Source organism: Pollachius pollachius (genome assembly GCF_949987615.1).
Source record: "Pollachius pollachius genome assembly, chromosome: 6".
In the NCBI taxonomy this organism is placed as follows: Eukaryota; Metazoa; Chordata; class Actinopteri; order Gadiformes; family Gadidae; genus Pollachius; species Pollachius pollachius.
Window position 1 is genome coordinate 18,660,123 of NC_136939.1, and position 19,706 is coordinate 18,679,828.

Sequence of the window (19,706 nt, forward strand, 5' to 3'; positions counted from 1 at the left end):
CCTCTTAACATACTCCGGGGCGATAACAGTAAAAGCATGATAAAAAATAATAACAACAATGACAATGAGAATAAATGTGAATTCTCACGAAAATTGGACAAAGCAATAACTGAAACATGTAACGGAAGCGGATATCCCTCTTTGGAAAGTCCCGCCCTCTTTGCCCTCTCTGTGCTAAAAAACAGTTTAACTGAACGTCCCGCCCTCTCTCTCGGCAATAACGCTGATTTAGAGTATCCCGTCCTAGGCGTTCTGTCGAGAGACGAGGACGCCTGCGAACGAGGTTACTGCCCTACAGAATGTAGCTTCCAGCACACCGCACACGCAACTGATAGGACCCTTGCTCTGTGCTCTCAATCCCCGCGATTACCCGTTTACCGCCGGCTGCCTGCTAACCCAGGCATGGCTGATGGTTGTAGGCAATTATGGCTTTGCGACATTATACCCTTGACTTCAAGCTCTCTGCCCCAGGTAAGAAACAACGAGTACCGGATTTGTTGTGCGACATGCCGGTAACGGGCACTGCAGCAGAACACATTATGCTAGCTAGCTAGCCCGCATTAATGTGCTAGGTTGCATGTTAAAAGATTATTGTAATGGAAACACGGGCTTCGGGATGAAACGAATCCTGCAATGTGGCGTCTTTACTTTGTGACAAACCCGCTACTGTGGTTCATCGTAAGCGCGATAGTTTATTTCAGAAAACACATCCAGCTCATATGAAACGGCGCCGATAATGACAGTCAAACCCTGATGTCTTTAGGTTACTTTCAGACTGTCAATAATGTGCTTAGCATGTAGCATTATTAGCTGTCCGCTAAAATTCACGTTTCTGCCGACACGAGTTCGCATCTGCATCATCACGCACATTTTTACTTCTCCTAATTATATTAATAACAGCGGAGGTGTCATAAAGTACGTTTGGCACGCAGTTGTTGGTGTTTTTTTTAAAATTCTTTTTAAATAAATTGCACACTGTATAAACTTATTTCCCCCTGGTATTTTCAAGGTAATTCGATACGACTCGCAATATAGGGAGAAACTTTATCAGGAATACTCGCAACGTTACTGCTGTTGCTTAGTGCTAGACGAACACCTGTCTATTCAACCTAAAGTTTGGGTACAAAAGGGTACATCCTAACAAGGAATGTAATGTAATGTGGTGTTTTTAGGGGTAAAGATCGATTGACTGCATCATTGGTTGGTTGATTGATTGGTTACTGGACCATATTGTTGGTGGTGACCCAGCATTGCTGGGACGTGTAATAAGCATGTGGGTTGCACTGGGTCATTATTTTGCATGCAGCATGGCATTATGCGCACCGCACAGATGTGCGGTAAACCACTAGGTTGTGTTTAAAAAAAGAAAAGAAAAGAGCCAAATACAGTTCCCAATCTTTTGCAACCCATGATAATTGGGGATTTGAAAATTAAACGCTAATAATTTGGTCCCGGCTTTATGTTGGAGAATTATGGATTTCATACTGTGTTGCACTGCACTTGGCAGATGTCGTTGAAGCCATGTCGTTGTAGCCAATCAGATGTGCTCTCTCATTCTAGGTCACAGGCCGACCTAGAATATAACCTCGCTCGCAGGCGTTCTCTGCTAGAATGAAAAGTGTATTATTTTGCATTTAAACAATAACATAGTTGCAGACGTGTCTATTAAGGTATGCTGTTTTAAAACCAATCTGCAAAAATAAAAAGTTAAATCCATTAACCTTTTGTTATATGGTCTCAGCACAACTAAAACAACCAAACAAACTTTATATGCTGTTTCTCCCATTTGGATGAGATTAAATGAGCAATATGCTACCATGAAAGAGGGATTTTTAAAAAATAAATAATATAATAAAACAAAAATATACATCTGGTGTTTATAGTATAAACTATCCCATAAGGCCCCCATATTTATAAATGTTAAATCAAGTATCTTTATTCGCATGTTTGAACGAGGATTCCAATGGTTGTTTGGAAAGTAAGTTCCTGATTCATTGATTTGTGTGAATTGAATCAGTTTTCTCTTAAAGGGATACTTCACCGGTGGGGATATGAAGGTTATATGAAGTAAATAATTCTATGTATTATAAATGTGCAAAAAAAATTGAAATCGGTTAATCCTAGCCTGAGAAAAGGCAGAAAGTGTCTCTGGCTCAAAAGTAAGAAATCCTCAAACTACCACAGTGCATTGCGCTCGCTGCACCGCCCGCCTGTTTCCATTTTGAGGGGGAAGGACCCATGGTCCCAGCGCGAGTGGTAGCGCGAGCAAACTTTGTGTAAACATATCCCCGTGATACGTTGACTAGTTTGACTACTTCTGCCCTCGTTTTTTCAAACGCATAATTTCTATATTACTGTACAGCATACAATTTTTTGCTAATTACAGTAGCTCAGCATATCAAGTATTTGTACTCAACCTTTTCTCCCTAGTTGAAATAAGTGTTTATCTTATACAGTAGGCCTACTTTAGTGTAACAGCACTTGGGTTAGTAAACAAATCACAACAACCAACATGAATTTAAAGTTTTATTCACGAAAAAATGTGAACTACTTACAAAAATAAAACGTGTAGGGTGCGTTTGCTAGAGTCAAAATAGTCACAGCTCATCTTGAGCATCTACTGTCTCCTGGTAGCCACGGTACTGCACATCTTGTGCTGGGTAATTAGCTCTGATGGCCTGGACAGCACAGGTAGCCGATACTGTCTAAGAAAGAAAGAGAACCACATTAGCAAAGCAAAATAAAAAATATGCCTTGAGTAGCCTATATAGCTTTACACAGACTTCAAGCTAACGTAACGTAGCCTATGCTCTGCCAATAAGGATACTTTCGGATAGCTACATTGTCACGTTCCCCGGGACTCAAAACTATTGTAGCCAATGTGTTAGTAAAAAAACAAACACTTACTCTATGCTCAGACGTCTGTTTCTCCCGGCGGGCTTTGTCTGGCGTTTCCAGTTCACTTTCTGGGTCCGGAAATATGTGTCCAATACCCAACTGTTCAGATGAGGAGTAAAGCCTGGGTGAGAGGTTACACACATGGCCCCGTCCTCGCCAGATTCAGCCATTTATTCTAGAAGAAGCTGGCATCGCTGAAATTCGCTGCAGCAGAGGGACTCTGTGTTAGTGTCTATAGGCGAACAGAGCAAACCGGCGCGAGGAGTTGTCTTCCCAACCATTTTGGTTGAAAATCGATCTGACGCCACTCGGCAGCGATCATGTTCATGAACGAGGTAATGTATGAATGTTTAATTCACGTTACATTTAATCATAAATTCCTTTCAGTAATGAAATAGCTGCGACTAGCATTAGTCAAAGTAGCGTTTAACCTGCTTAGTTTAGATGAGTCGATTACCAAAAAAAGCTGTACGTAATGGTATATGGAGAATTCAATTGTAGGGCAGCCCAGCGCGGTTTTCCGTATATAGGGTATGTATTGTAACAGTTATTACTGGAGTGGAAATCTAAGTTTGGAATTACACACAGCTGTTGCAACAGGATGAATTGCTAATTATGTATAACTATCCTGCATTGGAAGTAATTGCCATATTCATGGTTAAACCAAACCTTTGTTGTAATTGCATTAGCACAAAAGCTTTTAATAACCATACCATAGTATATATAGGGAGACCTAAAAAGAATGCAACAGTTAGTATTTACAGGAGGAAGACTGTTTAAATGAACAAATGTATTGCTCAATGATTTATGCACTAAACATTAATAAGTTAAACATATGCCAGCTCTTTCAATGTAGCCACATAAATATTGTCAGCTTATCATGTCCTCTTTGTATCTCAACGTTTTTGTAACTGCTTCAATTGACATGTGAATACTGTATGTTGCAGGAAGACTGACTGCTCCTCATTGGATGTGTCAATGTCTACGTCCAAGACCTGGATTCCTTCCTTCCTATAGCAGGGGTTGTTGTGGAAACACTTAAACTTAAACAAGGAAAGAGATCTAGGAACCACTGACCAAAGTTTAAAGGAGACATATTATGGTGTTTTCCCCAACAAGTAAACATAGTATTTGAGTTCCAGAAAACATGTTTTTGCTGGAAATAGCTTTTAAGAAAAAAATCTCCCCTACCGCTATTCCCCTCTGTTTCAGTCCCTTCAGAATGCAATAGTATCCGTCTGCGTCCTGCAAGACGGAGGCGTGACTTGTAGTAGGCGTAACTTGTAGTAGGAGGCGTGCTTTGTACTTTTCTAAATCATGGAAGTAGGAGCCGTGTCTAGTACTTTTATAAATCGCGGAAGTGATCTGTATGTAGCAGTGGTGCGCGGGTACATAAATGACCGTAACTCGGACCTCAAATATTAGGCCTTATATAAAAATAATGCACCCGACCCGCTCATTTAAAAATATGCTCATGATTAGCTTAATCATAGCCTTACTGGCTTACGTAAAACTGACATTCCCGAATCATATGCATTTAAGAAAAGAAGCCTATTACAATTTTACAATGTAGCCTAGTGCATATAGCAGTTTAACGTGGGGAACCTGCTTAAGTTAAGCCTACTTTGTCCCTTCATACCATTAACAAAAAGACAACAGATTAATAATTTAAAGAATTTTATTGAATAAATTTTGGTTAAAACAATCTACAATGGACTTAAATCGTTAAATCGTCGTATTATTTTATAAGTTTTCCAAAAAACAATTGCATGTCCTCATAATACTCAAACATAAATAGAAAAGGATCCATAACTTCATGCTTTTCTTTAGCAATTAAAGTCACCATTTTCTATGTAATTCTCTAGGGATTGTAGCCTCGCTGTCTTCCATGCCAAGGAAGCGCGGCACCTGGACTACACCTTTTGAAGAGGCTCTGTTCCTTCATCTGTTTTAGCCACTTGCTCGCTTCCTGCATGTTTTCAAGATCCTGCATGAGATAGAAAACAATGAATTAAAATAAATATTACTGATAGAAACAAGACAAGAGCAATGTCACTAACAGGAGGATATTTATGAGAAAGCCTTCATAGTATAGCGTTCACATTACAAGCCTTCATTTTATGTACATTTGTCGGTCTTCAATACATGGATTTCTCAGCTACGTCGTCACTGTTGCACTGTGCAAACTCAGGGCAGAAAGAAGCAAGCAACATCTACTAGCCTGTACAGTGTATATAGTATTTTGTGACTGTTCAGTGTGCATCTCAAACGTGTGCATCTCAAACGTGGCAGGTCGTAAAGTAATGTAAACATAGCTAGCACCTTAGAAAGCAGCTTTCATCTTTAAAGTCAAATTATTAGATAGACAAAGGCTCAAATATGCAAAAGGTACATTTGGGAATATGTTGAGGGTGTGTCTGCAAGCCTTCCTGGCTACAGACGGGGGATTAGTAATCCACCTCTTTTTACTAACCGACATGATCTTAACTTCAGAGTTCGACTTCAAGGAAGAGCTCGCGTAATGTGTGACCCGTGATTTACAAGACTTTTTTTACCGCGAAAAGAGGAAGAGCTCCCGTGGACCGCGATTCAGAAAAGTACAAGACACGCCTCCTCCTACTACAAGTTACGCCTACTACACGTTACGCCTCCGTCTTGCAGGACGCAGACAGACCCTACTCTCAGTATGGAGTAGCCGGAAAAGCTGGCGGCAGTCCGGCGAGGGTAGCTCGACGGCAGTCCGGCACCTAAGCTCGGGGAGTACAATTCCTTTCTCCTCTGTCTTCTCCTCCGGACTGCCGCCCAAGCTCCGGCGGGGGGAGCTCGGCGGCAGTCCGGCAGAGAAAGGGATTGTACTCCCGGAGCTGAGCTGCCGGGCTGACGCCGAGTTCCCCCTGCCGGAGCTGCTTGTCCGCTGGTCCACAAAATCTTAGCTATGCTTTGATTGGAGGGGGTTGGAGAAGTGGGAGGTAATGGTGCGTTTTAGTATTCTCTGCGAACCGACTCGGACCTCGGATGTGACGTCACGCCCACCCTTCAATCGTTTTATGTTTCGCTCTGTCGTTGGAGAAAAACATGGACACTCCAAAATAAGTAGGCTATAGGCCATAGGCAGAGATATGGACGCAATAAGGTATTGCAGTAATACGAGTGAATGAAATTGCCATTTAAACCACCAAAGCGGTCCAAACACAATGAAAACAGTTCATACTTTAAGTCACACTGGGCGCAGCCATCTTGAATTCTGTCTCGGAATCCTTGCTATGGTGCGTTTTATTATCCATCCGTCTCGGAGGTCCAAGGACGTTGCCTAGCGACACGCATGAACATGCCCCTTTTCCTCGGACAGCGAACTTGCTTGCTCGGATGAACTCCGAGGAGGCCGAGCAAAATTCCGAGACAGAATTCAAGATGGCTGCGCCCGGTGTGACTTGAAGTATGAACTGTTTTCATTGTGCTTGGACTGCTTTGGTGGTTTAAATGGCAATTTCAATCACTCGTATTACTGCAATACCTTACTGCGTCCGTATCTCTGCCTATTGCCTATTTTGGAGCGCCTGGTACTCTGCCAATGCTACCGCGACAACAGCTTTCCGGGTGGCGTCCATGTTTTCCTCCAACGACCGAGCGAAACATAATAAAACGATTGAAGGGTGGGCCTGACGTCACATTCGAGGTCCGAGTCGGTTCGCAGAGAATACTAAAATGCACCTCATCCGAGAAAGCAAGTTTGCCGTCCGCGGAAAAGGCGTGTTCATCAAGAGTGTCACTAGGCAACGTCCTTGGACCTCCGAGACGGATGGAAAATAAAACGCACCATAATATTAAACTGCCCTCCTACGTAGTAGGGGGCACCAAAACGGACTCGCTCGTTTGGTAACTAGGCGGGGTACTTTCAAAAATGCATATCTCACATAAATCATGTACAGACTTTTTTCAAAGTTTGTATGCGTGTGGGACAGGGCTCCAGACTAACTTTATGCGTTGGTGGCACTGGTGCGCCTAACTGTTTTTTTTAGGTGCACCAGCACAAAATTTAGGTGCACCAAATTTTTTATTGCGTCGCCTTTAACATGCCCTGGAACGGCAGACAAACCCGCAACTCACTACCCGTGAACTCGTACCAGACCGACTCACTCCCAGTTCCAACTCGTAACTTAGGGGCTAAAAAGTGTCCCTGGAACGCAGCATGAGGTGTAGAGAAATGCTTGTCTTTATTTGAAGCACAATTATATCTAAAAATAAAAATAAAGTGTTTGAAATATTTCACTGAGCTGAAATGGAACATTTAAAACTAAAAAATGAAGCAAAATAAAACATTTCCAAATAAAAGGGCTTGTGCAGGTGATTCAGACTCTCTGAATAACTACTCTCAGTAGTAGGGCAGGTTGGAACAGTAGGCTTAGTTTTTTTGAATGAAAAAACATTCTATGTTTTTAACTTGCTTAATTTTCCCACTCTTTTGTCGCGTTTATTTTCTTGATCCGTTTCAGTTACTCTGGTGCTCAGGTCGTTCGCAATTTTTAAAAAAAACACAAGCAGTGAACAGGACCAGAACCAATCAGAGGCAGAGAACCGACCGAGCTCTTTCTCTTGTTGGTTTGGACCACGATATGATCCTACCATGAGTAGGGATGGGGATCATTAATATTTATTGATATCGATACCATTTTCGATACTCCTTAACGATCCAATTCTTTATCGATACCACTATCGATACTTTTCTATTAATTGGTGGAAATACAAAGCGTTTTTAGTGATGAGGAAAATATTTAGGAAATAAATAATTGCATTTTAAATTAAATATGTAATTCTTAATAAATATTGACATCAGTAGTTTTAGTTATATAAAATAAAATGATTAGAGCACTATACAACTGTATTAGTAATACAGAAACATGAGTAATACAGTATTACCATATTTCTCACCAAAAACTCAATTTACCGTTTCTCTGTTACATTTGAACGCATCATGATAACAGTCGTTTTACTGAGCCAACCTCAACACATCATCACGCAGCACATCTGAAACTTTATTTACTTTTTAAGATAACTAGCTTGTATGCTGCTGATTACAACACCGATTTCACAATTGGATTACTGTTTTTAACTGACGGGACTAGCGACAATGTCTGTGTGTGCGATTACCGCTCGTAGTTTGAGTGGATGATTAAGACTGGCCTGTCTGTGGTGCGACAGGAGAGGGAGGAGACAGTCTTTTCAACTCGGAGACAGTCGAAGGTAAAGCATTTGGTCTTTATTTGATGCACAATGCTAATGTGCTTGGCCATTGAGGTTGTGTTCCCCCCTATACGCCCGTTCAACCATCCTCGCGAGCAAAGTTAACTGCCAGACTTCACTTGTTTTAATTGTAATACCTGTTTGCCTACAATTCCATTCAAAAATATTGGTGGACACGCTGCAGTGATTGGATTGATTTGATTTAAATGCTGGACGCGACTCGAGGGACACAACATTACGTTACAGGACCTACAAGACAAAAAAAAAAATGAACGACGGGACTCTATGATTTTCGGGTTTTGAAAAAAGTGGAACCGGGTCCTTGATAGAACCGGGTTACGATCCCCATCCCTAACCATGAGTGTGAATTAGATTACAGGATAACACAGAGAGATGACGGATTGCGAAGGAAATTTATTTTTTCACCCGGGCAGCGTCAGGTGCACCAGTGCGACCTATAAAAAATATAAGTCGCACCCTTAAATATTTTGGTCGCATGTGCGACCAAATTGGTCACACTCTGGAGCCCTGGTGTGGGAACACCAGAGACCCAAAACAACACCCCAAATCCCAGGAAAAGTGTTGTTTTCACAATATGTCCCCTTTAAGCCTTTTATTTAGAACAAAGTACTACAAAAGCAGAGATGGTCTGCGGAACACCACCTTTTCCAGCTTTTCCAGTTTTGTATATTCTGGTATTCCTCCTGTAAGCCCCAAGGCAGGGTTGTTATCAAACCATTGGCCATTGAGGTTGTGTTCCCCCCTATACGCCAGTTCAGCCATCCTCGCGAGCAAAGTTAATTGCCAGACTTCACTTGTTTTACTTGTAATACCTGTTTGCTTACAATTCCATTCAAAAACATTGGTGGACACGCTGCAGTGATTGGATTGATTTGATTCAAATGCCGTGACGCGACTCGAGGGACACAACATTACGTTACAGGACCTACAAGACAAAAAAAATAATGAATGAACAACGGGACTCTATGATTTTCCCCTTTCCCCTTTCCCCTTTTTCCAGCTTTTCCAGTTTTTGTATATTCTGGTATTCCTCCTGTAAGCCCCAAGGCAGGGTTGTTATCAAACAGTAGTTTTATAGTAGGGAATTGTCAGTAATTGTTTTGTACGTTTTCTTATTATTGTCGGAATTGTTAAAATAAAGAATCAATGTTTTTTAATACACGGCACAAGTCATTTCTTAAAAAAAAATACATTAAAGCGCAGCTCGCTCAGTTTACCGTTGATTTTGGAACACTGGGGTTTGAAAGGAACGGGATGGTAGTTTATGTTCAGCCCTTTTCACTCGTCTCTTGTAGTGTAGAGCTGGTCCCTGTGAGATCAAAGAGATTGCATTCAAAGGTGTAGGAATAACCATTATTTACCATCTCAGAAAAATATAGACCAGATCCAAACCACTATTCGTGCAGACGGAACAGTAGCATATCAAACTTCTGCTATTACAGTCAATAATACACACTCGATACAGTTTAAGGGCATCTGCCATCAAGGACCTGTGATTCTATTACTGTCATGGAAAAGTCCTAAATTCCAGGCTCCAGATAACTGGAGAACTGGTGATTCAATATTCCTTACCCAGCTGTTGGTGAATCAGTGGATGATGGAGGGTAGTGTGTGTGTGTGTGTGTGTGTGTGTGTGTGTGTTATATGTAGATATAGATGGATAGGACTTGAAAAAGCTTTCGATGTCTCTTGCTAGGAGTTGACGTGAATGGCACAGGATATTTACGATTTGACAGACAACCTTTCAGAACATGCCTCTGTGGAATCGTAGCCTGAGCTGAATATAGTCATGGTTTATGAATGTTGTGGATCGCTAAAGCACTTAATCAAAGATTGGCTTTAGTCAGTCTTTGATGTTATTTCCAACTATTTGCAAAGATAGAATACGTAACCATATGAAACCATTGTATTAAGTTACGTTACCCTGTTTCTTTCGCCACTCGCTGTTTTTGTCTAGATACATATGAATGCCTGAAATCCGCATTGGGATCATGAATAGTTCAAAACTTGTGTTTATTTACACAATGTATAGATCACTGTGATTGATAGCAATCACCCATTCATACACCCATTCACACACCAAAGGCGAAGGTGACAGCCAGCTCGTCAGAAGCAGTTAGGGTAAGGTGCCTTGATCAGGGACACCTCGACACTCAGCTAGGAGGAGCCGGGGATTAATTTAGCAACCTTGCGGTTACCGGCCTACTGCATAATGTATGCTAACAAGGTGAAGCTTCGGTTTGACTAGACTTTATTGAACATCTGTGTTCTGTGTTCAACGACATGCTCAAATATTGGTTTTGGGAGACAAAGTTGAGAATTGTATCATCTACGAACTTTGAAAGCTCTTTATGGATAATGGTACCAGGAAGGTATAGCATTTGTGGGAATAAATAAATTTCAACATTACTGAAAATTGCTGCTGGGATCGCAGTTTTAAAACACTAGGTTTAGCCAGTTATATAAATCTATACCTCCATTGATCTACTTTTGCAAATGGTAAGCACGTCATTTTAGTATAATAAACGGCTGCTTGTCGTCTTTTTGACCCTGTGCTTTGGTTTCTCTCCAGCTGACTGTACTTCGACAGTCCATGGTCTACAATCCATATTTCAGGAGCAGGAAATGACAGAGACTGTCCACGACACAGAGGGACACGGACACCTTGCTACCTTCGTAGGCAAAAAGGGAAGGTCAGTTGAATTTTGACTATCAAAGTCATTTTGGTGAACTCATGCACACACACTTCCGCAGTTACATTCAGACGACGACATCAGAGGGTGGCTGCCAAGTCCTTGGCCGGGGGTTACCTCTGGCCAGTGGAGGCTTCTCCAGTGAGGAGAGGGAGGAAGATCCTCCTTAAAATTGTTGAGAATAAAAAATGTAGCTTTTTATTGTCAACAAAATGTAGCTTGCCCAGACTACTGTAATGAATTAATACCCTTTAAATAGTTTGTTGCCCTGGGTAAAGGGACATTAGCACCCCCTATCGCCTATTGACAACTCCCATTCATTTCCCCGAAAGTGTTGGTGGCCGGTGAATAACATGGGGTTCAATGGGAGAGAGGAGGAAAGTCCTCCTCTGAGTGGGTGTGACTAGCTAAGGGATCTGGATCCTGCCTACATCTATTCACGAATAGGCTGGAGCCCTGGCTCCGCTATGAACCAATAAGAAGGAGCCCTCACTGCGCTATGAACCAATAAGCAGGAGCCCTGGCTGTGGAACAGCCCGGAGGGAGGAGTTATCCCCTCCAGTCTAGACTACGAGAACCAACGAATCCGCTCAGTCATATGCCTCGTTTCCACCGAGCGGTGCGCTACTGTTCGTTGCAGTACAGTGCGGCTCTGTTCGCTTATATTGGCATTTCCGTAGCGCGTGGCCGGGCTGCTAGCGCGGCCGCGGCCGGGCAGGGCTGTGGAGCTGGCCGCGGAGTCCGCGGCCGGGCAGGGCTGTGGAGCTGGCCGCGGAGCCCGTGGCCGGGCAGGGCTGCCCGTGGCCGGGCTGCGGAGCCCACGAGGACGATTGACTTGATCTATAAATGAAGTCCCTCAATCTTAATTGGCTTAACACCATGACCAACATTCTGAAACATCCATTAACATCCACATTTGCCTCAAAAAATGTTAGGCTTACAGCCCATGTAAATAGTTGTCAATTAATGTTCTTGTTGTTCTTTTAATTGTTTGTTACTCTGACCGCTCTGTTTGATATTGTGGAAAGGATGTTAGTGAATGAATCAGAGCATGATGCATTTTAAATGGCATCACTTTCGGTCTTGTGTCTTCATTTTTCTTAAAACAATTGTAGCTGAAAATAAACATTACAACCAAATTACAACCAATAGCTTCAGTCATTGAGGGCAAAAATAGGCCCAATGATAGTCCCAGAGTTTTTTATTTAGTTTTACAAATCAAGAGTAGGCTTGATTTGACTAATTGGCTTTGCATCCTTTCCTTCTGCCCTTGTAGTCCAAGACATGCTGCCAACGAGCTTTCAAAGTATAACGCTGGCACTGGTGGATTTGTATCAATTCACATAATTATCCCTCCACTAACAGTGCTAGCAGGCCAATGTCAACCAAGCACGCAGTCCTTCCTCCCTCACTTTAAAATTCACCAGCCGCCACTGCCTAGGGCTGATATTGAGCCAGAGGCTACTGGTTTGCGTTTCAGAACATAGGCGATCACAATGGATGTAAGGGAGCAACATCTCTGTACCCTATGTATTATCTGTCCGTGAAATCAGATTTTTTTTTTTCATTAACCCAAAATCCTTATTGGAAGTTGACATCAAGTTGAAGTCCGCTGATGTTGGTCTTGGCCCAGACTCCACCCTATCTGTGCTGCTGGGATTCCATTGAAAATTAATGTTTGCTAGTCGTTTGGTCACTGTCTGTAGTCGGCAGTGCAAACTGACCTTGATCAAACATGATTCCCTCTCAACACAAAGCTGTTGGATGGTCTGACGACTGGGCTACATTCCATGAAGCCTTCTCGGCACTCTTTTGTAATCTGTACGTGTTGGCTCCTGGCCAAACCTGTACCCTGTAGCCTGGGAGGAGCCGTTTTGAAGGGCATATTGTATTTCAGGTTTTAAATTCCACAGTTGTATTTGCATAGCCCCCCCCCCCCCCCCAACCCCTCTAAAGTAAAACACATAAGAGGGATGCCTCCTTGCAGGGATAGATAGTACAATAATTGAGACATATAATGGTGGCATAAAACCAAACTGAAAAGGCGGTTTCATAGTGCCGTTTTTGTTTCTACCATATCATTTCCCTTTTGGACGCCACTGTATGTAAAAAAAAAATAAAAAATGAGCCATCTACTTTTCAGTTTGGATCACAACGTTCTAGACACCAAACAAAATGGCCTCTCTAAATCGTTTCACTTGTCATTATCTTCTTTCTCACCAGATTTGTCGTTCTGCGTGTGCACACACACGGGCTGGTCACTGTTGATCTCCAGTGTTACGAAGGCGACGACAGCGCTCAAGTAGACAATGTAGGTGCTCAGATATTTGATGATCATTTTATGTATTCATCATAATTTGAATTGACTTGACGTGATGACCTATTGCTTGCCTGTCAAGACAAAATGTAATTGTGCAAAGTGTTCAAATGTTAAAGGGGTTCTTTTTTTTGTCCCACAGCTTTTAAATGCACTGGAAACAAAGTTAGAGAACCTTCTACGGGGCATTATTACCAGAGTCAAAAGGTGGGTGGTGTAAAAGAAATTTTGTTACATGTTGAAGTATTTCGTTTTCAAGTGTTGATTAAAGAGTTTATTATAATAAAGGGTAAAGAGAGTATCAAATCAGGGAAACGTCCTTGAGGCACAGCTGGAGATAGGAATGCCAGTACCCCTTTCAGGTATCTCAGGGAGTAGCTGGTATTGCTGCGTGTTGAGTCAGCCGAGGTTGTCTCAGTTCCCCTCAAGGGCTATAAGCGTTACCAGAATTAATAACTAAGGGGGCCCAGTGTCTTAGTGACTTGTGAACAACACGTCTTATGGAAACGCCCAATATACCGGCAGCCGGCGTTCATGCTGAACTCTGATATGCCCAGGCGCAGATTGGCACTGAATGCTTTTCAACCGCTGTATTGAAGTATGGAAATGCCACACTCAAAATGTACCTGGCAAACGCAAACATCTCCTTTCTCCATAGAGAGGAAACTGCCTGAAACGATTCCCTCCCTATAATAAAACAAATGTGTGTGTGTGTGTGTTATCATTGCGAAGCAGATGGGCAAGGGTGATTTGGTTAGAGGTGGAACATGCAGTTGGGCCTGTAGCTCTGTTTACCGACATGCTCCAACACGCTGCTGTCAATGCACATGTTCTGCACAGTCTGTGTGCGGTTGAAGCAATCCAGAAAAGATATAATTAAAAGATATAAAGATATAATGGAACTGGGCACGGGAAAGCAAGTAGCGTCACGCAAAATGGTTGCGCCATTCTAGCACACGGCGCCAGTGCCAGCAATGATATAATGACAATAAAAAAATAAGCTAAACTGTTGACTACCACCATGGGTGTAAGCAACATGCCTGTAGGAAATGCACCACAAAGACAATCAAAACGGTCTAAGCGTTGCAAATTCAGTCCAATCAAGGGTGTTCTCCTTGGGAATCCCAAACGACTCTTCGAAAGATCTTTTCCCCACAGGTTTTGTACTGTTTACTTTCACTCACAATTGACTGGCAGTCCACATTTCTAGCGTTGATGACCTTTCATAAAAATGCTTTGGATTAAAGTGTCTGCTGAATGACTGGATAGTACATGAGACGAGAGAGGATGAGATTCAACTTAATTGTCATTTAGCAAAGTACAGGTACAGAGCAAATGAAATGTAATTGACATCCCACCAGAAGTGCAAAAGAAGCATTAAATACAACAGGTGTACTGTGCTCAAGCAGGTTGAGCACAGTATTCTGGGCAGTTCTGTAGACAATAGATGAGTTATGTGCGACCGTGTATTGGTATTTAAGGTTTTCCAGATGACATGTCTACAATGACAGATAAGAAGTATAGAGGGCTCTGTACAGACGGTAATCCTACCTATGTGTGGTCAGACTCCCAGCTATCAGCCGCGGGGCCTCCGTGGACCGCTACTGGCCCACTGCGGATGGGCGGCTGGTGGAGTACGACATCGACCATGTGCTGTACGACAAGGACTCGGCCTATCAGAACATCAAGATACTACACTCGCAGCAGTTTGGGAACATGTTGGTCCTCAATGGGGACGTCAGTAAGTACAGTCAGAGCGTGGGACCGTTCTGTGTTGGTCTGGTGACTTGTTTTCTTCATGGGATGTTGTTTGTTTGGTGTGAAGGTGATTGCGGTTTTTTGGTCAAATGTGATATTTTGATGTACTGTTGATAGGTGTTGGTTTGGTGTTTGGTTTTAATTGGGTGTTATGATGATTGGTTAGTTTGCTTGGTGTTACGGTGATGGTTTGGTTTTATGGTGAATTTGGTGTCTTTCATGTGTGAAAGTTGGTTTGATGATGTTTGTTTGGTGTGTGCGTGTGTGTCGTAGTTTGGTGTTATAAAAAAACTGGTGATTGTTTGGTGTGAAGGTGTTTTTCTTTCCATTCCTTTCTCAAATACGTTATATTTGTATTGTCACTTAGTTTTCAGCCTTCCCCCTGATTCACTTTTTTTTTTCTCTGGAATTAATATTATCGTCCTTGTTTACCAAAAGCATACATCTTTTTTTTCAATAAAACTTGGTTATTAAAGGATTCTGGTAAATAATGATAATGTTATAATTAGGATTGTCTTTGGCATGCCAACTGGCGATGTGCCTTTATTGATAACGGTGGGAGCGGTGCCAAGGGGAAGGGTATAGCGCAGTGCTAGGCTGAAGGCCAAGATGCTCAATTCTGACATGGAGAGTGATCCTCTTTTAGCTCCATTTGAAATGCCCTTCAGGGTACACTGTTCGACGTGTCTAGATTAGGACGGCGTGTTTGCACATATTAATCGATTGCAGCAGACACAATTGTTCAGAATTGACCAGAATCACCAAATCAGAGACTCTGGCGGCAGTTACTCCCTGTCGTCAGACAGAATTGTGTCTGCTGTCCTCAGAGCACAGGTGCTAAATTCACAAATCCTTACCTCATGTGTTTTCTTCCGTTCCAGACATGGCCGACAGCGACCTGGCCTACACCCAGGCCATCATGGGGGGCGGGCGGGAGAGCTATGAGGGGAAGGAGGTCCTGATCCTGGGCGGCGGAGATGGAGGGATCCTAGCCGAGACGGTCAAACTGAAGCCAAAGATGATCACCATGTTGGAGATATCCTTCTGTGCCGTGGGGCGTTACATCTTGAGATGAAGTCTCACTGGGGACAAGTTCAGTTCTTTTTTTTTTTTTTTTTACTTAAGAGCTGTGTAATCCATTTTACCATCCCCGGAGAAGGTGGAATGAGAACATAACCAGAATCTCAGCAGCTAAGACCATGGCGGCAGCTTCCCCCCTGTGGTCAGGCCGTCTGATGGTCTGCACTTGGTGCCATTTGGTTGGCGTTGGGCCCGTCCTATGAGGGTGCCATTTGCGTATTTTTGTCGAAAGTGAAACATTTTGTATTGCAAACAAAATAATGATTCCAAGCAAAACAATACATTTACATTGAGGGCATTTAGCAGAAGCTTTTATCCAAAGCGACTTACAATAAGTGCATTTGTTACAATAAGTACATTTGTCATAAGAAGTGAAACAATATATCGCTGTCGGTACAGTAAAGACGTGCATAGAACCAAGTGCAAGTATTACAATCGCTAGGCTAACCCATTCCCCGTGTAAAGCAGCGATAGCAGCTACTGTAGATGCTACAAAATTAAGTACCTTGAATAAGTGCAATGTACAAGTACAATACGGCTTAAAGGTTTTAAGACTGACCACAACTGTTTATCTAACCCTGCCCCAAGGAGCCCCACACATCCAGACACACCTCGCCTCCGGTGTCCCTTGGTCGTGACGTCGAGGAGTATATTAGAAGGCACTTTGAGGTCATGAAGAGATAGCCGGCTGCTCTCGGGGCAGAGTGTACTGCTCACGAGCTGTTTGGCAGAGACCACTATCTCAAGAATCAAATATTTAGTGTTAACACATTCAAAACAAAACAAGAATGGTTTTGTCGAGCCCTTCAGGCCTTAGTGGTTGAGCCATTCCCCCCTTAGTGGTCGCTATTGACATTCCTCCATGGTCCAGTGAACCTTAACACCACCTTCACATTGACGAGGCGGTTATCGATGGCTGCCGACAGCACATGAGGAAGACGTGCGGAGACATCTTGGACAGCCTCACCGGAGATTGTTATCAGGTGAGCTGAACTATGACCGTGTAGCGCTGCATGCACTCTGGGTCGTCCTCACTGGCAATTCAGCCCATTGGTTCTATGTCTGTTACTTGTTAGTCAGCTAGCCTGTTTGGATTTACAGGTGACATAAGACGCAGATTTTCTAAACTGCTTGTAACTGCTAATCACACTCCTGGTGGTATAATATGTCTCCTTTAAGTGTCGTCTCGTGTGTGTGTGTTTAACCCATGGCTTTGTTCCAGTGTATATTATTTAAATGTCACTGTGTGTGTGTGTGTGTGTGTGTGTGTGTGTGTGTGTCGTCCAGGTGCTGGTGGAGGACTGCGTTCCTGTGCTCAAGAAGTACGTGGCGGAGGGGCGGACCTTCGACTATGTCATCAATGACCTCACGGCGGTCCCCATATCGACATTGCCTGAAGAAGGTGTGTGTGGCGTGTGTGTCAGCATCTTTCTTCATTACTTTTTTCCAGCTCAACCAGACCCACAACTCCCTTCAAAGCACAAGGAAACAAATATATGCCTGCTTGTTGAATGTTGTGAAGAAATGCCAGAGGGCTTTCTCTGGCAAATACGTGAGTCAACGATTGTTATGCAAATTTCCTAAGATACAGCTGTTTGTTTGTCAGAATAAATGTTGATAATATTAATAACCGAAACAAACAGTAGTTTAAAGTGTAATGTCAGGCGTTTTATACAGTCTGACCTTGGCAAAGGGAGGCCACATTTGACTTAATTAGTCTGATCACATTTGAAGTTTTGTTAAGGGCTTCTTTGGGCTACTCTTTATCCTAGATTCAACGTGGGAGTTCCTGCGTCTCATTTTAGACCTGTCCATCAAGGTGTTGCGCCCCAGTGGAAAGTATTTCACACAGGTAAGCTCTCTTTGTGTGTGTGTGTGTGTGTGTGTGTGTGTGTGTGTGTGTGTGTGTGTGTGTGTGTGTGTGTGTGTGTGTGTGTGTGTGTGTGTGTTGTCATAATGGGTTCTGTATAATCTTATTATAGCCATAAAACTTGACTGGTGATAATCAACAATCATTCTAATCACATTATGGGGATGATACTTGACTATGGGGACATGGTTACTTTGGTGGTGCTGATGAGGACGTGGCGCTGTGTGGTTGCCAGGGTAACTGTGCGAACCTGACGGAGGCGTTGAATCTGTACGAAGAGCAGCTGCAGAAGCTGTCCTGTCCTGTGGACTTCAGCAAGGAGGTGGTGTGTGTGCCCTCCTACATGGAGCTGTATCCTTCTCTCGCCCTGAACACACGCACACGCTCATCACTCGCTGTATATACAAACACGCTGTACACGCGGACAAACACACATGCGCTAGACTGTAACTTACTGTCGCCACCGCCAATGTGTCCCACAGTATGGGCCGATAATCAATGGAGTAGTTAAAAACAAATGCATAGAAATTCAACTCTTAAGCACAAATGGTTGATTTGTAAGCAGAAATCTTTTGATCGGTAAGCAGAAATCTTCGCGGAGGATTAAGGCATCGAGAAGTTGTGAGGTGCTTCGCCGATGAGCCTCTCCTGTTGCCGTCTTTGCAGACACGTCGGGGGGGAAAAAACATGTTCAGCCTGATAATAAACCCCAAGGCGGTGGGGTGTGTAGTTATGTTGAAGCTGTCACTCCTTTCTGTGTATTCTTTCCTTAACAAGGCTAACAGCTGGGTTTTCTACTCCGTGTGGAAGAAGTGAGTCACTTCTTCAGCGGGAGCTCCAACAGAATGTGAAGAACCCCCTCCCCCTGCCCCCAAGCTGCTTTAGTTCCTCCCTAGTGAGAGAGATGGCACTGTTTTACCAAGCTCCCCTCAAATATTAGTCCCACCCCAAGAATAACTACAACAGTGATTGTTTGGTTTTTACCATTTAATGTTAACGGTTCATTTACTTTGTGTGCTTCCTGCACTTCTACCTTCGTTGATTTGCATGTGTTCCGGCCGTATGAGCATAACTCGACGCGCACCTCGATAAGAGTGGTATCGGTGTGACGGTACCAAAACTATGTTCCTCCCAATACTACTACGACCCACTGTACACTGTACCAGTAGCGGACCCAACCTGCCCCAGCGACGGTCCCTCGGGTTCTCCCAGTGAGACTGTGACACCTTCAGCCTCACGCGCCCAGCCCGGCGTCGGCGCGTGGCCTGTATGGGCGGGGGTTCCCCGTTGGGTTAGGTTCCTCGTGACCTGAGGCTTGAGTCGAGTCTTCGTCCTCAGGATGTCCCTGTCCCGCCGCCACCGCAGCCCAAGAGACAGATGCGTTTGGTTATTTTTGTTAAAGGGAAATGGATGGTTGTTGGAGAATATACTTTTGTGCTTGTGTTGGTTTTTATTGAATGTTTTTTTTGTTACTTGGCACCTTTTGTTCCTCCTGCTGGATTCCATTTGTTTTCTGCTTAAATCTTTTAATTTTTTTTCTTTGAATTTGAAAGAGGTGGATTTAGCTTGCTTTTACCATGGGGTCCATTGTTATATTTATTTATTCAACAACAAATATGGTTTTATACAGTTTGTTGAACAGTGGCCGACTGCACCTGAAGTAGAGAAGGGTGTTGACTGCTTTTGTCCAAAGTAATATGAAAATAAATGCCTGCAGTACCAGTGTGTCTGAAGTGTCATCACATTCACATACCGCAACACCAGTACTCCATGGATTAAATATTATGTATAGCATCTTTTAAAATATATAGATATGTCTTTAGAATGA

At 43.1% G+C, this 19,706-nt stretch overlaps 1 protein-coding gene across 1 annotated transcript; it reads left to right on the top strand.

Annotated features, from left to right (window-relative positions):
- Positions 1-300: 300 nt before the first annotated feature.
- On the top strand, positions 301-19,600 carry sms (spermine synthase). The gene is made up of 11 exons (XM_079738020.1): positions 301-471; positions 10,733-10,853; positions 13,077-13,164; positions 13,313-13,377; positions 14,736-14,911; positions 15,810-15,964; positions 16,902-16,991; positions 17,296-17,410; positions 17,781-17,860; positions 18,114-18,229; positions 18,664-19,600. Exons 1-11 carry the CDS (start codon positions 426-428, stop codon positions 18,692-18,694), a joined length of 1,083 nt encoding a protein of 360 aa, XP_079594146.1. The 5' UTR covers positions 301-425; the 3' UTR covers positions 18,695-19,600.
- The last annotated feature ends 106 nt before the right edge of the window (positions 19,601-19,706 follow it).